The sequence below is a fragment of the Mercurialis annua genome, linkage group LG4, assembly GCF_937616625.2.
Source record: "Mercurialis annua linkage group LG4, ddMerAnnu1.2, whole genome shotgun sequence".
NCBI classification, from domain to species: domain Eukaryota; kingdom Viridiplantae; phylum Streptophyta; class Magnoliopsida; order Malpighiales; family Euphorbiaceae; genus Mercurialis; species Mercurialis annua.
The window spans coordinates 23,949,773-23,970,483 of record NC_065573.1 but is presented as its reverse complement, the minus strand read 5'-3'; the positions used below and the strand labels follow the sequence as shown (position 1 = coordinate 23,970,483).

Here is a 20,711-nt window from a genome sequence, read left to right as displayed (position 1 = left end):
TTAATTTAATATGAATCACTTTCAATAAATTTTAAATTATCGTTCTGGCGTTAAAATATAATTAGTAGATGACTACTAGTAATAAATTATAATTTGTGTTCGATTTGTCCGTCAAAAGAAGGCATAACATAATACATTTTCAGGTTCCTATGTTTTTATTCTTTAATTTGATATTAAATTCCTGCACTTTTATTTACGGTGATTAGGTCCTTCTATTGTCCGTCAAAAGAAGGCATATAGGTTCCTGTAATTTTATGTTTTGACATTAAATTTATGTACTCTGATTTATAAAGATTGGCTCCTTCTGTTTTGTTACAGTTAGATCCTTCAGTACAAATGGTGTGCGGAATGGAAGAGGGTATGTCGCAAAATATTCAGTCGTATTAAAAACCGATAAAAAAAAAACAATCACCAACAAAAACATATAAAGAAATAAATAAACTAAGGACATAGAAGGAAGGAAATTTCTTTATTAGGGTGTGAAATAAAGTGCATAATTTAACAAGAAAAGTGCTAATATTGTTGACAAACAACGTCACATGAGCAAGATCTTGAATTAGCTCCTAAAGTCGAGCATATACAATTCTTTGGCATGCTGCTTGCTCCATACTTTCCCATAAAATCAAGCAAGCACTGTGTGCCGCCGTTCGCCGGACACGGTCCCCCCAGGAATGTATCCTTCTTAGGGCACCATTTCAGATCATTCCCTACATTAATTTTACCAAATAAAATATGTTAATTATGTTCACATATATAAATACAGATTGCTTTATTTAAAATATTGCTAGCCGTGCAAGAATTTTATATCGCATGAACGTATTTTAACATTCGGATTTGAGTTGTATCATCTTTCGTAAAAAAAAAGAAATTTAAGAATATTTATTATTAGTTTACATACGTACCTTGAGGAATAGCGGTCGATAAACTCAACATCATCACGATACAAGAAATAAGGAAAAGGGTTTTTGTTGTGTTCATGGTCATCTTCACTTCTCTTGTATTATTCTGCAATGATTGTATAAAATAAAAGTAAATTAATTTTATGAAATGTTCAAGTGTGCAATTCGGATTTATATAGAAGTGCTAAAAACTAAATTTAGAATTAGATTAATGACTGTTCTTGCAATTGGATTTTGTTTCCTAAATTGACGAATTTAAGATCGACCTTCCATTTTTAAAACTTTCTAAATTAAGGGTGTATATTCTATTTAAAATAATAGATATATATGTTAAAGTTTCATCGATAAAGCATAAAATAATGAGTCTATATATATAACAATTATAGAATGGATGGTGTATATAAAATTCGGTGTTGTTAAAAAATTTGCATGATGCAATAAAGCATATTAATTTGCAAAGCCATGAAAAATTAAGTATAGTTGATGCGTGATGTTGATTCATAACTGAAGCAGTTTTTCATAATAATGTCAAAACCAAAAAGGGAAAAAGTTTGTTTATACCCTTAATTTTTACCCCAATGCCAAGATTTACCCCTAAATTTGTTCCTGGCTTAAATACACCCCTTACATTGTAAAACTGTCTTACTTATGCCCTTATTGTTTACGGGGTTAAATAATACACCCCTGATTTTCTTACCTACGCGGATGATGGCACGGCTGGTAGGAGTGGGCAAAAAAACCGGTCAAACTGATTAACTAACCGAAATCACAAAACTGGACAGAAAAATATGGTTAACCGTTCCAAAAATTTAGGTTTAGCTTTTGATTTTTATTGTTAATGGTTTAGTTTTAGGTTTTGAATTTAAAAACCGCGGTTAACCGGTTTATAAATAATATATATTTCTATAAATTTTATATATATACACATACAAATATATATATATATATATATATATATATATATATATATATATATATATATATATATATATATATATATATATATATATATATATATATTTATTTGAAAGAGCTTTATTTTTTTTAATAAAATATTCACCTACTTGAAATAGGAATATATAAAATTTACATTTTTATAATTAAATAGAATGGAAATTAAAATTTAATTATTAGACTGTGTTTAAAATTTTATTTTTATTTTTGTATCTAATATTTTTAATGGTTACATGGTTAAAAACCGCGAAACCGAAAAACCAAATCATTTTAAATGGTTAACCGATTTAATGGTTAACCATTTAAAATTTTAGGTTTAGGTTTTTAATTTTAAAAACTGAATTACTATGGACCGGTTTACATATTAACCTCGTGAACTGGTTAACTGATCCATGCCCACCCCTAACGGTTGTTACACCTAAGCCTCATCATGAAGTGTAATTTTTTTTAAAAAAATTCTTTAATTTTTATTAAAAAAATAATTTAAATTAGTGTTTAATTTAAGGATGAATTCGAGTCCTAGATTAAACATTTGGAACATAAAAAAAACATTTGCTTAGGTGTACCATTCATGTCATCCATGTCATCATGCACGTAGAAATATAAGAGATGACTGAAAATTTGAATTATTTAATCTCGCCAAAAATAAAGGCATAAGTAGGACAGTTTTATAACATCAAAGGTGTATCTAAGCCAAAAACATATTTAGAGACAAATCCGGGTTTTGAGGAAAACATCAAAAGCATAAACAAACCTTTTCCCAAATGAAAATTATACGAAATCTACATATATATGTAATTGATTAATTATTTCTTTTCCATAGTTATGTGTATGTAAAATATATATAAACAGGAAATACTGAATCAGACGACACAAAAGGTTGCTTAAAATGTAGTATCAGAATTAAGGACGGCACGAATTTATTATAAAGTATGTTTATTTTTATATTCTCTTTATAAAATATGTCCATAATGATGTGTATATAAAACGTATATATACAGGAAATATTATCTTTATATGTCATTTTCTGAAAATAATAATAATAATGGAGTAATATAAAAAAATTGCTCAGAATTAACAACTGCTAGCTGTTTTCGCAACTGCCAGCTTTAATATTCTCAGTAGACATTTTACATTTAAATGAAAGAATTTTGAATTTGAATCTCTCCTTACTATCTTTTAAACTTTTTTTTTTATATATAGCCGGATTTAATGGCGAGGATTGACGGCTGCCCATTCGGCTGAAAATATATCCAAAGGGAGTGGGTCAGTGGCTAGACCGCCCCCCTACCCTGAGCTTCATGCCTATCCATTAGTGGAGGATTTGAAATAGAGAAGAAAATGTAGTATAAATATTTTTTTATAGAAAATTCATTTCAGCTCTTTGACAATTATGAATAAATAATTCAAATTTCTTAAATTATTAAACCTATAAAATATGGAAAAATAAATCATATATTCTTCCTCTAACAAAATTTAAAATATTTAGTTATGTATTTTTCATGATATATAAAAATTAATTTCAAAGAAATATATGTAAACTCATTTATTATAACTCACCTGACGTGATAATAAAAAAATGGATAGATTAAAAATTAGATTTTAAAAACTGCACTTTTAAAGAAGAATTGGCTTAATGAAATACTGCCACATAAAAAAAAATTAAAAATAGTAAAAAATGATGGATTAAATAGTATTTTTCTTTAGAGTTAATGTCATAAAAATTCACCAACTTTACACATTTTCTCATTTTAATCACGAAGTTTAAATTTTCTCATTTTCATGCATGAACTACCACTTTTTCTCAAATTCATGCATGGTGCTGAGGTGTTACAGTTCCATTGGTGTAATTCGCTGAGGTGGATATCATTTTACATGGCATCTCAACACCGTGCATGAATTTGAGAAAAAGTGGTAGTTCGTGCATGAAAATGAGAAAATTTAAACTATGTGATTAAAATGAAAAAACGTGTAAAGTTCACGATTTTTTTTACATTAACCATTTTCTTTAACATATCAACATAGTATAATTTTTGATGTAGTAAAAAATTGATAAAGCTATTAAATTTGTTGATTCATACATCAAAGTCGTATTATAACTTCTAAAATCTATTTATTCTGAGAACATTAGGAATTAAGCACAATAATTGTTGATTGAGAAAGAATCCAAATTTAAAATTAAAGGAAAAATATTATTTATTAAAAGTTATCCATTCAAAAATTAAATTTATTCAATTAAAAATTATTTCCATAAAATTTAAAGCAACACACACATATATACTAAAAACGAAAAATTTAATAAAATTAATAAAATTGAATAAATTGGTTAAAAACCTGAATTTGTTTTTTTCAAAAGGTTTAAACTATTGAATTTGGCCTAAAATGCCCGTTTCCAATCAGAGTTAGGTCCAAATGGACCAATATTTATACTCTGAACTTCGATAAAATTACAAATAATGTCATTATGTTGATTTTAGATCAAGTTTCTTCATAAATTTCAAATCCGCATTGAAAACACCTATTTTCCAAACAGATAAAAAATGATAACAAACTGAAGTATACAATGATAATTATTAGAGAAATTTATTCGAGTGATGAGTTTGTGGTCCACTTAGTTGGATTCACGTTAGGCAGATCTGTGTGCAATTGCAAATTTGAGAGATTAAAACATAATTATCTACAAATAGCCTATAAATATTCAAAAAAAATTGTGATCTAAGTTTAAAAAATGGACCGATTGCAATGTCTTAAAAGTTTAAGGGCAATTTGTAAATTTGACGGAATAAAATTGACCGTACCCAAACCCTTAGGGTCCTAGAAGTTATTTTTGATACTTCTGAACACAAAATTAGATTTTTTAGTGCCTCTTTATTTAACATGCAAGTTAAAATCCAAAATCCTATTAATAAATGTAAAATCTTATCCTAAAACTCTATCACTTTCTATGTACATTTATAACTCCAATTAACAGAACCCTAAATGAACTTAGACTCTAGGAACACTAACCCTGAATTCACCTATATAAATAGAACCCTGGTACAATCTAACTAAGGATCGGACCGGAAGTACAAAAATAAAACACCAAATTTTAGGAATTCTAGTGTTGGATGAATTCCCCCCCCCCCCCCCCCCCCATCGCACACACACCAGTTAATAAAACCAAATAAAACGCTTCAATCATTCATGAATACAGTGCTGTACATCGATCAGCAATTGGATTTCATATTTGGATCACTTGAAACGAGTTAAGGATTCATAACGATACTTATGAGAACCCATTAAACTCTCCCACCACTTTTACATTACAATTGATTTAGTACTACTAAAATTAATATCTTAGTTTGCATGTTTAGATTGTTTTAGGCAAAACCCATACTGAGACCCCTGTACTTTATCAGTTTTGTTCGAGAAACCTCTACTCTAAAGTTCACGTCCGGATTTCTATGCTTGGAACAATTCAATTTTAACACCTTTAATTGGAAGGAAATTGGCAAGTGTATTACACTTGCCGTTACTGAGAGTGGGGAGAAGAGTAAAAGTGGCACGATCATTTTTTTTATTAAGTGATGACATGTTAATGCTGACTAGATTTTTTTTTCTTTTTTTCTTTGTTTCTTAAATTCAACTGCGAGTGGACATTTTTCACCAAATATCAACCAATATGGGTTAATGTCTTTCATCTGGTATTTATCATCATCATTCACGGCAGTAACCTATTCCAGACATGAGTACTTATATATACTTGTATTAGACATTGTCTATTCATTTTACCACACAATCCACACACTAAGAATAGTATAGAGGTAATAGAAAATAATAAACAACAAATTATAGAGTTGAAGTGTTGCATGATGAAATATATACATGAGAAAATTTAAAAGAGAAATATTTTGGCTTTCACCATTTCCAGAAAATATTGGAACCACTTGTATTTGTCCTTTCCTTCACCATTTATGCTCAGTTATTCAATTTCCGTCTCTTTTTTTTTTAACTTAATTGAATTATTTTCACTAGAAACATGATCTGACTTCATTTTCCTTAATTGGGTATCAACAATTTCCTTTATATCAGATATTTCATTTCTCATCTGACCTGGGTTTTTCTCATTGTCCTCATATCTTACTTTCTGTCCAAGAATTAATCTTTTATCAATTTCATCAACTGAAACACTCAACCCTATACTTTCATCAGATCTTCCTCTTCTCGACGAAAAATTCAAGCTTTTTCTGGTTACTCACCGTCAACAGAAACACTCGATTCTCTACACTGTTCCTCACAATTGTTCACTACCAATGATGATGAATCAGTTTTCCCTTTAGCAATCTGAATTGGGTCATTAGAACTTTCAGATTTTCATGTTTTTCTTTTACCAGAAGGACCAACTGGGTTTTTCTTCATCAATCCATCCATATGAGTTATGTTTAAATTCACTTTTAGCAAGTGGGTTGTTCTCAGATTTTCAAAACAATAAGACAAATATTTTGAACTCAGAGCATGAAATGGCGTAGAGAAATCGAAAATAGTTGTTGACGACATTATGTTGCTAAAACTTAAAGATCTATATGTTTATTAAAGGATCCACATCATATTACTCCAATTCTTTTTTATAAATTTGTTGTTTGAAATTTAAACTTCCAGTTTTAGTTATAATAGGAGAAGATGATAACGTCTTTTGAAGAAGATGGTAAAATATTAATTTTGCTCCCTCAAGTTTGCTCCTAATTTTTAAAGTGAAATCTGATGTGGCATCATATAACTTTATTAATACTCCCTCCGTCCCAATAGAGTTGTCCACTTTGAGAAATTTTTTTGTCTCAAAACTCTTGTCCACTTTCAAAAAGTAACTAACTTTTACGCTCAACTTTCCTATATTACCCTTATTTAAAATACACTAATGAATAAATTAAAAATAAATTGTAAAAACAGTGACTTATCGATCCCTAACAATCAATATATCAAACGTTATTCAGTGATCACGGCGTCGCAAGACATTGGCCGGCCTCTACCAAAATTTGGAGAATGGAATGTTAATGATTGCCTCGTGTGATGGATATACATGAGGAAAAAGTTGATGGTTTTGCCCAAAAACAAACACCATGAGACGCATGCACAGCAGAGGGTTAGTTTGCATTTTTAATTAATTTTAATTTGTTTGAAATAAAATCAGCGTGATAACAACAAGCGCAAGGTTTCTCATTTCGTGTAAGTTTCATGAATCTCTCTCAAATTTCCTTTCTTTGAAAATGTAGTATTTTTTACGGTGGTTACCTTATTGAAATCTGTTTTTTTTTTCCTTTTTTACAAAAATTAAGCAATTATGTTATCACGCTGATTCCTTAATATTGTATATGCATATTCTGAATTTAAAGACATTACTCGGTCTTGATTCTTGATATTGATGATAAATTATTATCATAAGTATATGTTTTGATGACACAAATCTAAATGAACAAAGTCATTGTTTTTTTTTTGAGATAAAAAGTTCTATTAATCAAAAGCTGATTGATCAGCCAATACATAGAATTTGATAATCGGAGGGACATGCCCCAACCAATTAGATAAACTAAAATAGTCATATGCTACCACATGAGATTTTCTAACATTTATGCATTCCAATTAAGCTAAAGTAGTCATTTGCTATCAAACTCATAATATTACAAAGCAAAGAGTTGTTGTTGAAAGCATCTATTACAACCTTTAAAATAAAGGGAATTAGATTAGCTTCGCTTGCCATGATAATACTAACTTTAATCGCACGACTGCTACAGCTAGCAGCTATAACTTCATCGTTAAAGTCCCTAATCACATCTTCTGTGACATATCTCTTCTCTTGAACATTAAAGACATCATCGATATTGACGCAAAACATACCGATATTTGGCGAAATCCGTCGTAAGATGGTGGCTCTAATTGTTTTAGAGATCCAAGTCGCTTGCATCGCAAAAAACAATTTCATCTCTAACGATGAAAAAAACTATTCTTAATTTCGATTAGATCAGATCTAATGAAATTAAGATACTAGAATAGAAAATAATTTCTAGATCTAAACCATAAATGGCCAAGAAATAAATTTTATTCAAAATTAAAGACAATAACTATGGAGAAAGCTAAAAATACTGAATATGAGAGATTAGGGAGGTGATTTTAGGCCAAAAATGACCAAAAAGAACCTCCCAAATGACAAAAAGAAAAAAACTTACTAGATTTGAGAGGTTTTTCAAAAAGAGAGACGGCTAGGGTTTTTTTAAATAATGAGTTGCTTGAACAAAGTCATTGTTCTAACTTCTAATATACAAATTTCCGGATTTCAAACTGTTTTTTAATTAATATTACTTCTAAAGCACTTTTTTTTTTTTTCAGAAACATTTATCTAGATTTTTTATTTTCTTTTGCCATAGTGATTTGTTGATAATGGTTTCTCATTTACCAACCCTTTTCTACATTTTTTTCATGAACATTTTTTAGTTTCTTCATTCTTTTTCAAAAACGAACTACTTAATTTAATTATCAAAAATAAATATTTTCTATAAAAATTCTTTTATTGAATAAACAATAGTTCAAATTATTATTTGAGTGTACATTAATTTTCAGTAATATTAATATTATAAAATTTTACTTTATCACTATAATATTTTTATTAAAAAAGCTTTCAGATTGTATTGTTAATTTTGACGTGATTATATATCATTTTTTTGGCGCTTTCACTTTAAAGCATCTTAATGGTATTTTTTTTATAAAGAGCATGTTTCAATAAATTAAGAGAATTCCCAATAATAATGAATAGAAATCTAAATTTAAGCGAATTTTTATTTTTAGAGATCACAAAGATTAAAATGCAAAAGTTAATAATTACAAAAGAAGTAATAAAGTATATAATACATATTTTGTTTCTTAAAATATAGAATTGTTTTGCTTGGAGAGTTAAACGGTTTATTTTATTTTTGAATATAAAGAGTCCATTAAAATATTGTTTTATATTTAGATTTTTTACACAATTTTTGAAAAGTCCATTATAAATGCTCTAAAAGTAAAGTTTATATATTTGGCGTGATCTTGTATCATAAATATTGGCATGATTTTATATCATAAATTTTGGCACTTCGTATGAAATTTATAAATTTGGCTATCTTTCATTTAAATTTCTTTTTTTATATAATACTTTAAACATTTTGAAATGATAATAAATATCTTAAACATTAATTAAAAATAATTACTTTGTCAACTTTTGTTGAAATTAACTCGTTTGATTTTAATTAATTGATACTTTAATTAACTTTTGATGTTGCGAATGGATGATAAAATAGTGGCCTACTAATAGAATGTCTTGATAATTAGTCTGCTTTATATGGCAATAATATATATATATATATATATATATATATATATATATATATATATATATATATATATATATATATATATATATATATATATATATATATAACTATGTTTTACATGGCTTTTTCTGTGGTTGCTTTGTATTTAGTGCACTTTATCTATTTAACTATTGGATGAATGTTATGATTCATCTAATAGTAATAATTTGATAAAGTAACATTTTTAATTAAACAAAGTAACCATAGATGTAAACTTGATGGCATAATTCTATATTTTGGCTACTGTTTGGCATTTTAAAATAGGGTTAAATGCAAATTCATACACCAACTTTGACCTAATTTGCAATTACAGCATAAACTTTAAAACTTGGCAATGTCAGTAACCAACTTTACACTTTTGGCAAATCGATACACCAAACTCAAAAAACACTAACGTGGACATTGTAATAAACCGCCATTTGTCGTTTTATAATTGGTCGGTGTACCAATTTGCCAAGAAATGAAAGTTGGTTACCAACATTGCCAAGTTTAAAAGTTTATGTTGTAATTGCAAATTAGGTCAAAGTTGGTGTATGAATTTGCATTTAACCCTTTAAAATATGGCAGAGATATCGGAATTTTAGACTAATATAAAAATTGTTACTCAACTTCGTCAATTCATCTTTAAAGATAATTATCAAATATCTATAAATACAAAAAATATTCTTTCTTGATGATGAGGAGTTGAAGTGACAACCATTTTGATCTAATTTTCCGAAATGTTATTTTGGGTGGCCCATTCGGTGGCTAATAAGCCCTTTTGGATGACTGTCTAACAGTATCATCATTTGACGTTGAATGACTCATTCATTTATGAATGTCATTCATTTATGAATGTCATTCATGTTTATTGTTACTACTTACACTTTATTATTTTTGAAGTTTAGCATATGACAAAAAAAAATTGTAAATGGACTCTATATTAAATAGAGGTATGACAAGAAAAGTAAGGAAAATTTTACAAAATCCATAAACAATAATTGCTTTTCTTAAACTGTGTAATAAAGGTAAAGTGGACAACTCTATTGGGACGGAGGGAGTATATATTTTGTTTTTATTTAACGGAAAATTTTGTAGTTAACGACGAGTGTAATACACTTGCCAATTTCCCTCCAACCAATGGTGTTAAAATTGGATTTTGCCAAGTACAGAGATCCGGACGTGAACAACTTTAAAATAGGGGTCTCTCGAATAAAACCGATAAAGTAGAGAGGCCTCCGTATGAATTTTGCCTTCTAAGCTTATATATAAAAACAAATAATCTATTATTCCCTGTTTATCGTTTTGAGGAAATTATAGCAGAGTGCAATTTATTTATATAATTAAATATGAAAAGAAGTCTACCTCATTATTCACTATCATCCTATGCCGGCTTCCTTGTCTTCCATATAATCAAGATTTTAAAATTTATAATAAATGGGTCAGATTATACGATACATTCATCTGAAACAAGACAAATCTTTTGAAAATAAGTCTAAATCCGAATATGGATGTTTTTACGGGTATTATACGGAAAAATTATTAAATAGACTCGGTCCCTCACATCATCCATAAACTAAATCTATCACATTATAACACGTCATTAAAATAATAACATTATCATAATATTACTATTTAAAAGTGTAAAAAAATAATAAATAAATTATGATAGTGCCACTATTTTAATCACGTGTTATAAAGTAATAGACTAATCCACGAATGGTAGACTGAATTTACCTAATAATCTCTCGAATTATACGGGAGTGACTAAACTTTAAAGTTATTTCATTTTTAGGCTAAAGTCATCTTTAAGCTCTTATATTTTCAAAATTTTATTTATTTAATTTTTAAACTTTTATCTCTATATCGTCCATGTATTTAATTTATTTTTGAATTTTAAGTTTTTTTTGGATGGAAAATGAGCATCTGTTACACTCGACATGAAACACATTAAGAGAGACCAAATAAAAAATGCATAGATATATACAAAAAAATTAAAGAATGGACTATGTAAAAATAAAATTTGAAAGTCTAGCTAAGAGCATTTTTTATTTTTAACGTGGAAATTATTAACCACTTAACGGGTCGGGTGAATTCAATAATAGACGTCTGTTGGCATTTTAGCCTTCCTTTCTTCCAGGGCCTATCCGAAAGAGATTGAGCTACGCGTACAGTAGCGTAGCTACATAGAGGATAAAAAGGGCATTTTCCCCACTTATTCTTTTAAATATACAAATTCTTTAAGTAATTTTTTTTAAATTTATCATGTTAATTAAACAATTACTATGTATTGTTCCCCTTAATTTCAATAAATTTTCAGATTTTGTATATTATATGAAGAAATTTTTATTTTCTCCTTTTTAATGTTGGTTTCTGGCTACGCCCCTGTTAACACGTACACGACTTCTGTATATAATAAATAATAAATTATACAGGGACCTATTGAATAATAAATTTTGGCAAAAGGGTTCAAAAACTACCGACCTTTCAATTTTTTTTCAATAGCACCCTCACCTTGTAATTTTGTCAATAGCACCCTATTTCGTATTTTTCGATTTCAATAGCACCCTAAATTTTAAAAAAAGATGATTTTATTATTATAAGCATTAAACTTATTAAAACAATTAAATTTAAGGGTCATTTTATACTTTTTTCTACTTGGACAAATTCAAATAAGTCCTTTAACTTAAAAATCTTTCAAATAAATCCAAAAAAAATAAATAAATATATATTAATAATTTAATTTAAAATTAAAAAAAAAACAAACCCGCTCCGGAGGAAGCCGAGCAGCTCGTCTTCCTCGGAAGACCAGCTGCTGCTGGTCTTCCTCCATACAAGATCTGCTGGTCTTCCTCCATGGAAGACCAGCAGATCTGGTCTTCCGCCATGGAAGACCATAGCTGGTCTTCCATGGAGCAAGACCAGCAGCTGGCTGGTCTTCCATGAGGGAAGACCAGCAGCTCGCTGGTCTTCCATCTTCCCTCATGGAAGACCAGCAGCTCGCTGGTCTTCCATGAGGGAAGATGGAAGACCAGCGAGCTGCTGGTCTTCCCTCATGGAAGACCAGAGCTGGTCTTCCTCCATAGACGAGGAGCTCGTCTTCGGATTTCGTCACGGGTTCCGTCACGGGTCTAATTTAATTAAATATTGTTTTTATTTTGTGAAGAAGAGGGCGTTTATATATAATTTAAGACATTCTAGAATATTTAGAACTTATGATATATATGAAGGATTTTTTTTGAATATTAACCAAATGAAAAAAGTTCAAATTGATGCTTTAGGGTGCTATTGAAACTGAAAAATACGAAATAGGGTGCTATTGAAAAAATTACAAGGTCAGGGTGCTATTGAAAAAAAAATGAAAGGTGGGTAGTTTTTGAGCCCTTTTGCCCATAAATTTTTATAAAGAACTATATACATAAAAAAAAATTGGAAGTATAGGGGTCTTATAATGAGTAAACCTTCAATTTATCATAATTTTTTTTATTATGTCAATGATTACATTGTAATTTCATTCAACGAAAATACTGTTATGATAATTTCATGTTATATTATGCGCATGTGTCAATCAAGTGTTTGATTATTTATAACAAATTACTACTATTTCATATGAACAGACAAGCAGTCAAGAATCAACTCGAATTTCATGTGACTGACCAAAATAAAACAAACTAAAATTTTATGATCAAAATGAAATATTTTGAAAATTTAGTGACTCTCCTAATCAATTAGCCATGTTGGCACATCTTGCTTGATATATTCGGTGTTAAATTAATTTTCTCTGCACTCCATTCATCAGATCATAATTTCTAATATCATCGTTTTCCTTCATTGATAGAAACATCAGAAAACAAAAAAACTTTAAGCAAAAAAATATGGGAAGGCTTCATCTTGATGATCATAATCATGATCATGATTTAATTCTCCAACATTTCAGCCATCCACATACCTTAAAACTACTGAATTTCAATTCTCAAATTATACCTAACGAACTAGTAATTACCTGTGCAGCCTGCAAATTACTAGCATATGGATGGATGTACAGTTGCACTTCTTCCTGCAGCTATTTTCTCCATAAAACCTGCTCAAAAATGCCACCAACCAAGAACCATCCGATTGATCCACACCATACCCTAACTCTGCTACCATTTCCAGTATATTCTCAAGGTTCTTTCAAGTGCAACGCTTGTGGGGATCACGGTACAGGGTTCTGTTACCACTGTAAGGACTGCAAAATTGATCTGCATATTCTTTGTGCTCACATGCCTTCTTCTGTCAAAAGTTCTAACTCTCATAATCATGTGCTTAATCTTTGTTTCTCTCCTCCGTATCATAAAAAAGCGTTTCGGTGCGATATTTGTAATAGATCTGGCTCAAATCACTGGCTTTATCGCTGCGAATCGTGTAGTTTTGATGCTCATCTTAACTGCGCTATCGCTGACACGCAGACGAATTCAAAACAGCAACAGCAACAGCAGAACCAAGTTGCTGATGCTCCCATTTATCAGGAACAGCAAAACCAGGCTGCTAATCCGATGATTCAGCAGAAACAGCAGAACCAAGTTGGTAACCCTACGGTTTATCGATTTGCATCATCAGCTATGGTATCACCATCACCACCGCTGCAGCAGCAGCAATTCTGGAGACCGAACGTAATTCCTACTGTAGGATCTTCAAGTTGGTTCGAGCATCCTGTTGATCAAATGGCCGGTTACAGGTCAGGTGGTATGGCTGGTCCGATTAGTCCTTATAATGGGTTTGTTGAGGCTCCAAGAAATAACAGATTTACGGAGAATAATATGACGGGGATGGTGATTAAAGGAGTTTTGGAAGGTGTTTCCCAACAAGCAGGTCAGATTCTTCTGGCAAGTATCTTCGGTGGTTTCTCATTCACTTGACGTGCGATACGCTCGATCAAGTTCAGTGATCTTCTACTTTGTTTCTCTTTGGTTCTTAAGATTGGCATTAGTGGGGTTAAATATTTTTTAGGTCACCGAATTATAGTGTTTTTTACAAAACGGTTACCAAATTATAAAATAGTGACTGCGCTATAGTATGTTTACAAAATGGTTACTGGATTATAAAAAATTATAAAATGGTTACTGAACTATAGTTTTATTAAAAAACAGTTACCGAACTGTTATTTTTTTTACAAAAAAAATGTTTTATTCCTTGTTTACATCATCAAGATGGTAACCTGTTTGTAAAAAAATAATACTTCGGTAATTGTTTTGTAATTTTTTATAGTTCGGTAACCAGTTTGTAAAAAAATATACTTCGGTAATTATTTTATAACTTTTTGTAATTTGGTAGCCATTTTATAAAAACACTATAATTCGGTGACTCTGAAAATAATTAACCCGGCATTAGTGCATGCAAACATGCCCTAGACATATATGTAGCTGATTAATAATATGACAAATATATTTTATATTTTCTTTTATAATAATAAATATTATCAAAAAACAAGAGTGCAATTTAGTTAAGGATTACACAAAAAAAAAAGTATATTCAAGAAGTGCAAAATAGAATTTCAAATCGAATAATGAAAATTTAATTTAAAATTTTCCAATTGAGCTAACAGAACACTTTGATTTTTCAGTTTGGCTATGTTGTCCCGTTGGTACTTTTTTTAAACTAGTTTCGAAGACATGAAGAAAGAAAGAAAAAGAAAGCAGGTTAGGAAAAAAAACAGTCAGCACATTAAAAAAAAAAAGAATGTATAAACTAAACAATTCATATTAAGTGCGCTTATCACATTTAAATTAGTTTCTGTTCAAACCGGACAAATGAGAAGCTCTAAGAGTGCAATTATCTTTTACAAATTGTGCAAATATAGAATATTTTTTTATGAATGAAATTATATTAAAAAACTAAGAGAAATGGCAAATTTATAATGATTTAGATAAATTTAAAAATATATAATTCTTTTATCAATTTTACTCAAATCTTATAAGTTTATTAATTATAATTAAATTTCATATGGGATTATTGAATGATTATATTATTATTTGTAGTCAGATAAATTTATTTTATATACATCACTTTTTAATAATGACACATGAATATAATTATATTCAATTTATTGAATTAAAATGAGTATTGTAATTCCTCGAAAATTTTAATCGTTAATTCACGCTTTCTGATTTAGAAAATCGGGACTATGAAAGATAGTTTTTAAATTTAAAGTACGAATTTAAGTACATGGATAAGTAACTAAAGATACGGAAAGCCAAAAATAATATTTTGGGAATTTTTGGATTTTTAAAGAAATTTATAAAGAATTTAAGTTTAAATTAAAATAAATTATTTTAGAATCCCGAAATATTAATTTTGAGTTTAATATTCATAATTTGAAAATGATTGGGATAATTTGAAATAAAAGTGGTAAAAAGTCAGTTTTAGCCCAAACTTTCGTTTATTAATAAAATATGTTTGTTCATACTTCTTTATTTTGAGTGTTATACGGATCATTTCTGAGCCTTCTATCAAAAATCGAATTTTCAATTCAGCAGGTTTGTTGTCTCCCCCTACAAATTTTGCAGAAAGGGTGAAAATCTACAGAGGAGGCGACACAGTGTGTAGAAAGGGCGACAAAGGAGTAGCGGACGCGACATTAATGTTTTTCAAAACCGTATCTTTTTACGAATGTCACTGGTGCTATATAGAACATCTTGGGCGCGACTTTTAGGACCATCAAAGGCCCAAAAAATATATTTTGGATGCCCCAATGAATGGGTGACATGTGGCACTAGCCGTTAAAGAGTTTTGTCATCTTACATTTGTAGAGGGCGCGACACCTTGTGTAGAAGGGGTGTCAAAATTCTTTTCCAAAAAACAATTTTTATTTATTTTTCTTTTACTTGACTTATGCAATGGGTACAAATATAAACTCATTTATAATATTTCAAGGTTAATGATTAACAAATCTTGAAACAACAAACTCTCGTCTTTAATTTAATCTTTATTTGTTATAGTTTTGGAGTAAGTTTTGATTTGAGTTAAATATTATAAATATTCTTAATATTTTTAGTTATTTTTCTAAAAATAACCCTAAACAAATATATCCGAGCTTGGGCCATTGCCAAATTTGGGCTAAAATTGGTTGGGCCGGATTACATCCCCAACTTAGGAGAGGAGTAATTAATAATTTTGAATACTAAAATGTTAAAATAAAAAATAGAGATTTGTGAAGGTGGGAGCCAGTAGCATACTAAAAAAGTAGAAACGATAAAACCACCCACTCCCATCATATTGTATTACCTCTCTCTCCATCCACTCTGTCACTCCTCGTCCGTACCCTGTCTCTGATTCTCCTCCTCCTCTCTCTCTCCCCTTCACCTGCTACCTCCTCACCCTGTCATTCCCCCACATCCTCTCCTTCGCACGTGCAACCACTCTCTCTCTCTACTTTTCTTATTCCCCCTCCCTCTCCTCTCTCATGGTGCAACAAATAAAAGCTAGAGAGAGAAACTAAACTAAAACTAGCTTAGTTTTATTTTCATGTCTTGGTTAGTTGTGTTATTATAATTTGTTGGCTTGGCTCTCATCATCAACACCAATCCAACAAAATCACCAAGAAAATCAAGTCTTGCACCCGATGAGGATTCGGAAAAGACAAGCACCGTACCCTATATCTTCACTTTCGCCGGTGCCACTTTCAGATCTCCGCTTGCCGGTGGTGCAATTTCATCAGAGTCTTTTCCAAGAAGATGACACGGCTGCCTACTTCAATCCTCCGTCCTCTTCTGATCAGTCAAGTCAACCGATCCGTGATGATAAGCTCGAGACCAAAGATTGCCCGGTTAGTACAACAAACTACTCAAGTTCTTGATTCTTGCTACGACTGCACTTGTGCTTAATGTAACTTAAAGAAACAGTTTCTTGGATTTTATTTCTTGACATTATTTTGCACCACCACAATTCAGTGGATCTTTTAATTTTTAATGTGATTTTTGTTCTTGTCAACTGCAGGTTTGGTTGAATGAGGGAGAAGAAGGCGAGAAGGGTAATGATTTCAGGTTAGAATTAAAGAAAGCTTAAAGTTAAATAATTTTTACTTATATAATTAATTAAACTTCTTTTCATGTAATTAATTAAACTTCTCTTCCTTCATGAAAACCTTGTAGTAAAAAAATAAAATAAAAAAAAAGAAACCCAACTAATAAAAATAGTTAAACCATAAGTGGAAAATACTGTTTAACAAGATGTTTTTATTTTATTTTTTAACATAGCTTAGAAACAATTAAAGCTTAACCTTCTGATGTAATCTAATATCTGTGATCATAATCATAGATGCCCATACGGTGCATGTTAGCATGGGATAATGGTCCCCATCTATAATATACACACGCATCTTCATCTATATGGACTTGCACTAGTCTCTCTATTTCATGTATATGTGTGGTTGTGGATAATCAAATCTTGAACAGTCGAATTCTTGGTTTAGGGTCGGAAGTTTCTTGAGTGCAGACACAGAAACAAGTATGGTTACTAAAGAAAAATCATTTCCGTTAAAGAAAAGGATCACAGGGAGTGTAACTTCCGACTCGGAAGAAAAAGGTGATAAGAAAATGAAAACGAAAATGAACAAGAAATGCGATAAAAACAATCAAGATATAGAGAGTGTTAGTAAGAGACGGGACAGAGGCGGTGCAGTATTAATGGAGGGATCGCGGTGCAGTCGTGTGAACGGAAGAGGGTGGAGATGTTGTCAACAAACACTCGTGGGATACTCTCTTTGCGAGCATCATTTAGGTAAAGGAAGGCTTAGAAGCATGACCAGTGTTCGAACTAGACCCGCGTTAAAGAAAGTTGGTGCTGCTAAACCGCTATTATCGTTGGGATCAGATGTTAAAGATGAGCAACTTGGTGGTGATTGTGTTGAAATGGATTTTTGTGAGGAAGATAATGAAGCAAGATCAGAGGAAAAGAAGCCATTGATGATGAACTCAATGTCGAAGAGGAAGCTTGGAATAGTCAAAGCTCGATCAATTAGTAGCTTGTTGGGTCAAGCAGATAATGTAGCTTTTGAAAGAGAATGAGGATCGTTCCATGTTCTTGATTTGGATTCTTTTGTGAAGAACAGATAGATGCTGTTTTCTTATATTTTTTTAATTATGGTGTGGATCTTTTGTCTAGAGCTCTTTATTGACGATATGGTTAGAATATTTGTTAAAGAATGAGGTATAATATAAGTTTGTTTTGTGTTTACTGGGAGATTATCTGGCTAAATATGCACTTTAATTAATAATTATTTATAGTATAATGCATAAAGTATATATAATGTAGGGAGGAAATTACTCTTACCGTAAGACATATAAATGAGAGTCGTCTGAGTTATATTTCTCATTATTTAAAGGCTAGAGAGATTTAATTCCCAAAAATAGTTAGTTGGTAAGATCCTCTTCTGCTTAAGTAAGGTTATGGGTTCGAATTACACTCAGATAAGATCCTCTTCTGTTTAAGTAAGGTTATGTATTCGAATTGTACTCAAATATGCAGCTGTTTAAAATTTGAAGTTAGAATTTTTAAGACGAAGGTAAGAGAATGAATTCGTCAGTATTGTGTACATTATAGTTAAGACTGACAATTTTTGACATGACCCGTTTATATGACATGACATAAAAATTAAACGAATTTGGATTGAGCTCTTATAAGTTCGTGTCATAAATGGGTCAATCCATTTATATCATGATTAAATACTCGGTTAGACGGGTTAACCCGTCTAATACACATTTAAACATGTTTATTAATTATATTGATTAACTAAATTATTATATATGACCAATGATACTCATATAAACATATAATTATTAATTGTTGTTTATTATGTTGAAATATATATGGCTATTTTAGAGAATTTTTGTTTAATTATATTTATTCAATTAAAAGAATCTACTAAGTAGATTAAACAGATTATTAATAAATGTGTTAAACAAATAAAATATGTAATTCATTATTATCCTTTTTCAGTAAACGAGTTAAACAGTTCGACACGTGTTAACCCGCTAAATTAATGTGTCGTGTTTAGGTTTGACATATTGACATTTTTTTTAGAATTTGGTTCTATGTGGTTTCCCGCTAAATTAATGTGTCGTGTTTAGGTTTGACATATTGACATTTTTTTTAGAATTTGGTTCTATGTGGTTTGACATATTGACATAATTACTTAAATTGGTTCTATTTGGATTGGAAAAAATTCTACTATTTCTAAATGAATGTATGACTCGTTTAAATGTTATGGTGATACGGATTATCAGTCCTACTCAGAGTAGCTCTTTTAAACAAGGTATACATAAATCGGAAATAAAGCAAAAGGATACTTTTTTTTAATTATTGAAAAATATTTACCTAAAATAAATTTATAACTAGTCAACAGTACAATTCAAAAATATACAAGGTAGTTATATAAAAACACATTTATCATTTATATAAAAAAAACACATTTATCACTTTTATTTTATTTTTTTGATCGCACATTTATCAATTTTATATTATCTAGCTAATTGTAAAACATTCAGGATATATATGTTTAAAATAACTTTTTGGTAACAATAGTTTTTATTTAAATATTAAAAGTAATAAAAGTAATTTTAATGTCTCACATATGGAGATTATTAATTATTCAACAGAAGTTCTAATCTCCATATTTATTTATTTTGGTGGTAAAGTCTTTAGAATCAAAAGATCCATATTTTAGTACAAGATACATCTATAAGTATTCATGTTTTAATTTTAATATGGCAGACAGATTTTATATATTTAAAACTTTCACCGTTTTAATAGATATATTTTGAAAATAAAAAGTTATGATTCGTCTATTATGCCAATTGAAATAATTATATCTAGAACATGTTTGACCGACATAGATTACTTACGTGGATTTACTTGATTAGTCCAGTTAGAAAAATAATAAAAAATTAATTAAATGTAAATTTAGATATAATTAATCCAATTCATAAAATTTACGGATCAAACTTTTTAATTATTTTAAAAAATATTGTCAAAAAGGTCAATTAATGTATTTAAATTATTTATTTTAATAAATATTCACATATATATGTATCAAAAATATCAGTCATAACATTTTAAAACTAAACACTTATTTTATACTATTTTATTGTATTTCTACAAATATAAACCCTAATGTCATGCAAATTTAAATAAGATTCTCAATTTGGATAATGCAATAATTTCCTTTATTTAAAAACCAGAATTGACATATACCATGATGTAGGATCAATTGTGACTAATATGAAGCTATAGTTTAATCAAGATGTTCAGGCTGTGCATTAGTTTGGTTCGATTATGGAACTAAATTAGCCGAAAATAAATCAAATTAAAATTTAATTTGATTTGTTCAATTAATTCATTTATATATGAATAATGCACTTCTCTAGTTGTCATGGGCATTCTTGATTTACATGTGAGTATATAAATTTATTACTAATATTGGTCGATACATCACGATTTATTTTTCTATTTAATTTTCTGGCTGTTT

The 20,711-nt window shown here is 29.6% G+C and overlaps 3 protein-coding genes across 3 annotated transcripts; 2 read left to right on the top strand and 1 right to left on the bottom strand.

The window, feature by feature from the left end:
• Window positions 1-450: 450 nt before the first annotated feature.
• LOC126676639 (putative defensin-like protein 244) lies at window positions 451-1,023 on the bottom strand. Its single transcript, XM_050370875.2, has 2 exons — window positions 903-1,023; window positions 451-707 (listed from the first exon to the last, which is right to left on the bottom strand). Exons 1-2 carry the CDS (start codon window positions 982-984, stop codon window positions 514-516), a joined length of 276 nt encoding a protein of 91 aa, XP_050226832.1. The 5' UTR covers window positions 985-1,023; the 3' UTR covers window positions 451-513.
• Window positions 1,024-13,007: 11,984 nt separating this feature from the next.
• Window positions 13,008-14,219, top strand: LOC126678142 (protein VACUOLELESS GAMETOPHYTES-like). The gene has a single exon (XM_050373030.2). The coding sequence runs from the start codon at window positions 13,084-13,086 to the stop codon at window positions 14,104-14,106; it is 1,023 nt and encodes a 340-aa protein (XP_050228987.1). The 5' UTR covers window positions 13,008-13,083; the 3' UTR covers window positions 14,107-14,219.
• Window positions 14,220-16,449: 2,230 nt separating this feature from the next.
• Window positions 16,450-18,421, top strand: LOC126676219 (uncharacterized). The gene is made up of 3 exons (XM_050370378.2): window positions 16,450-17,012; window positions 17,183-17,229; window positions 17,658-18,421. The coding sequence occupies exons 1-3, from the start codon at window positions 16,809-16,811 to the stop codon at window positions 18,250-18,252; spliced, it is 846 nt and encodes a 281-aa protein (XP_050226335.1). The 5' UTR covers window positions 16,450-16,808; the 3' UTR covers window positions 18,253-18,421.
• The last annotated feature ends 2,290 nt before the right edge of the window (window positions 18,422-20,711 follow it).

Excerpts from the sequence above, each read along its gene's own strand:
- LOC126676639 (XM_050370875.2), bottom strand. The coding sequence starts at position 984 with ATGACCATGAACACAACAAAAACCCTTTTCCTTATTTCTTGTATCGTG. Across the intron at positions 708-902 it reads ATCGACCGCTATTCCTCAAG|GGAATGATCTGAAATGGTGC; the intron begins GTACGTATGTAA and ends AAATTAATGTAG.
- LOC126678142 (XM_050373030.2), top strand. The coding sequence starts at position 13,084 with ATGGGAAGGCTTCATCTTGATGATCATAATCATGATCATGATTTAATT.
- LOC126676219 (XM_050370378.2), top strand. The coding sequence starts at position 16,809 with ATGAGGATTCGGAAAAGACAAGCACCGTACCCTATATCTTCACTTTCG. Across the intron at positions 17,013-17,182 it reads TCGAGACCAAAGATTGCCCG|GTTTGGTTGAATGAGGGAGA; the intron begins GTTAGTACAACA and ends TGTCAACTGCAG. Across the intron at positions 17,230-17,657 it reads GAGAAGGGTAATGATTTCAG|GGTCGGAAGTTTCTTGAGTG; the intron begins GTTAGAATTAAA and ends TTCTTGGTTTAG.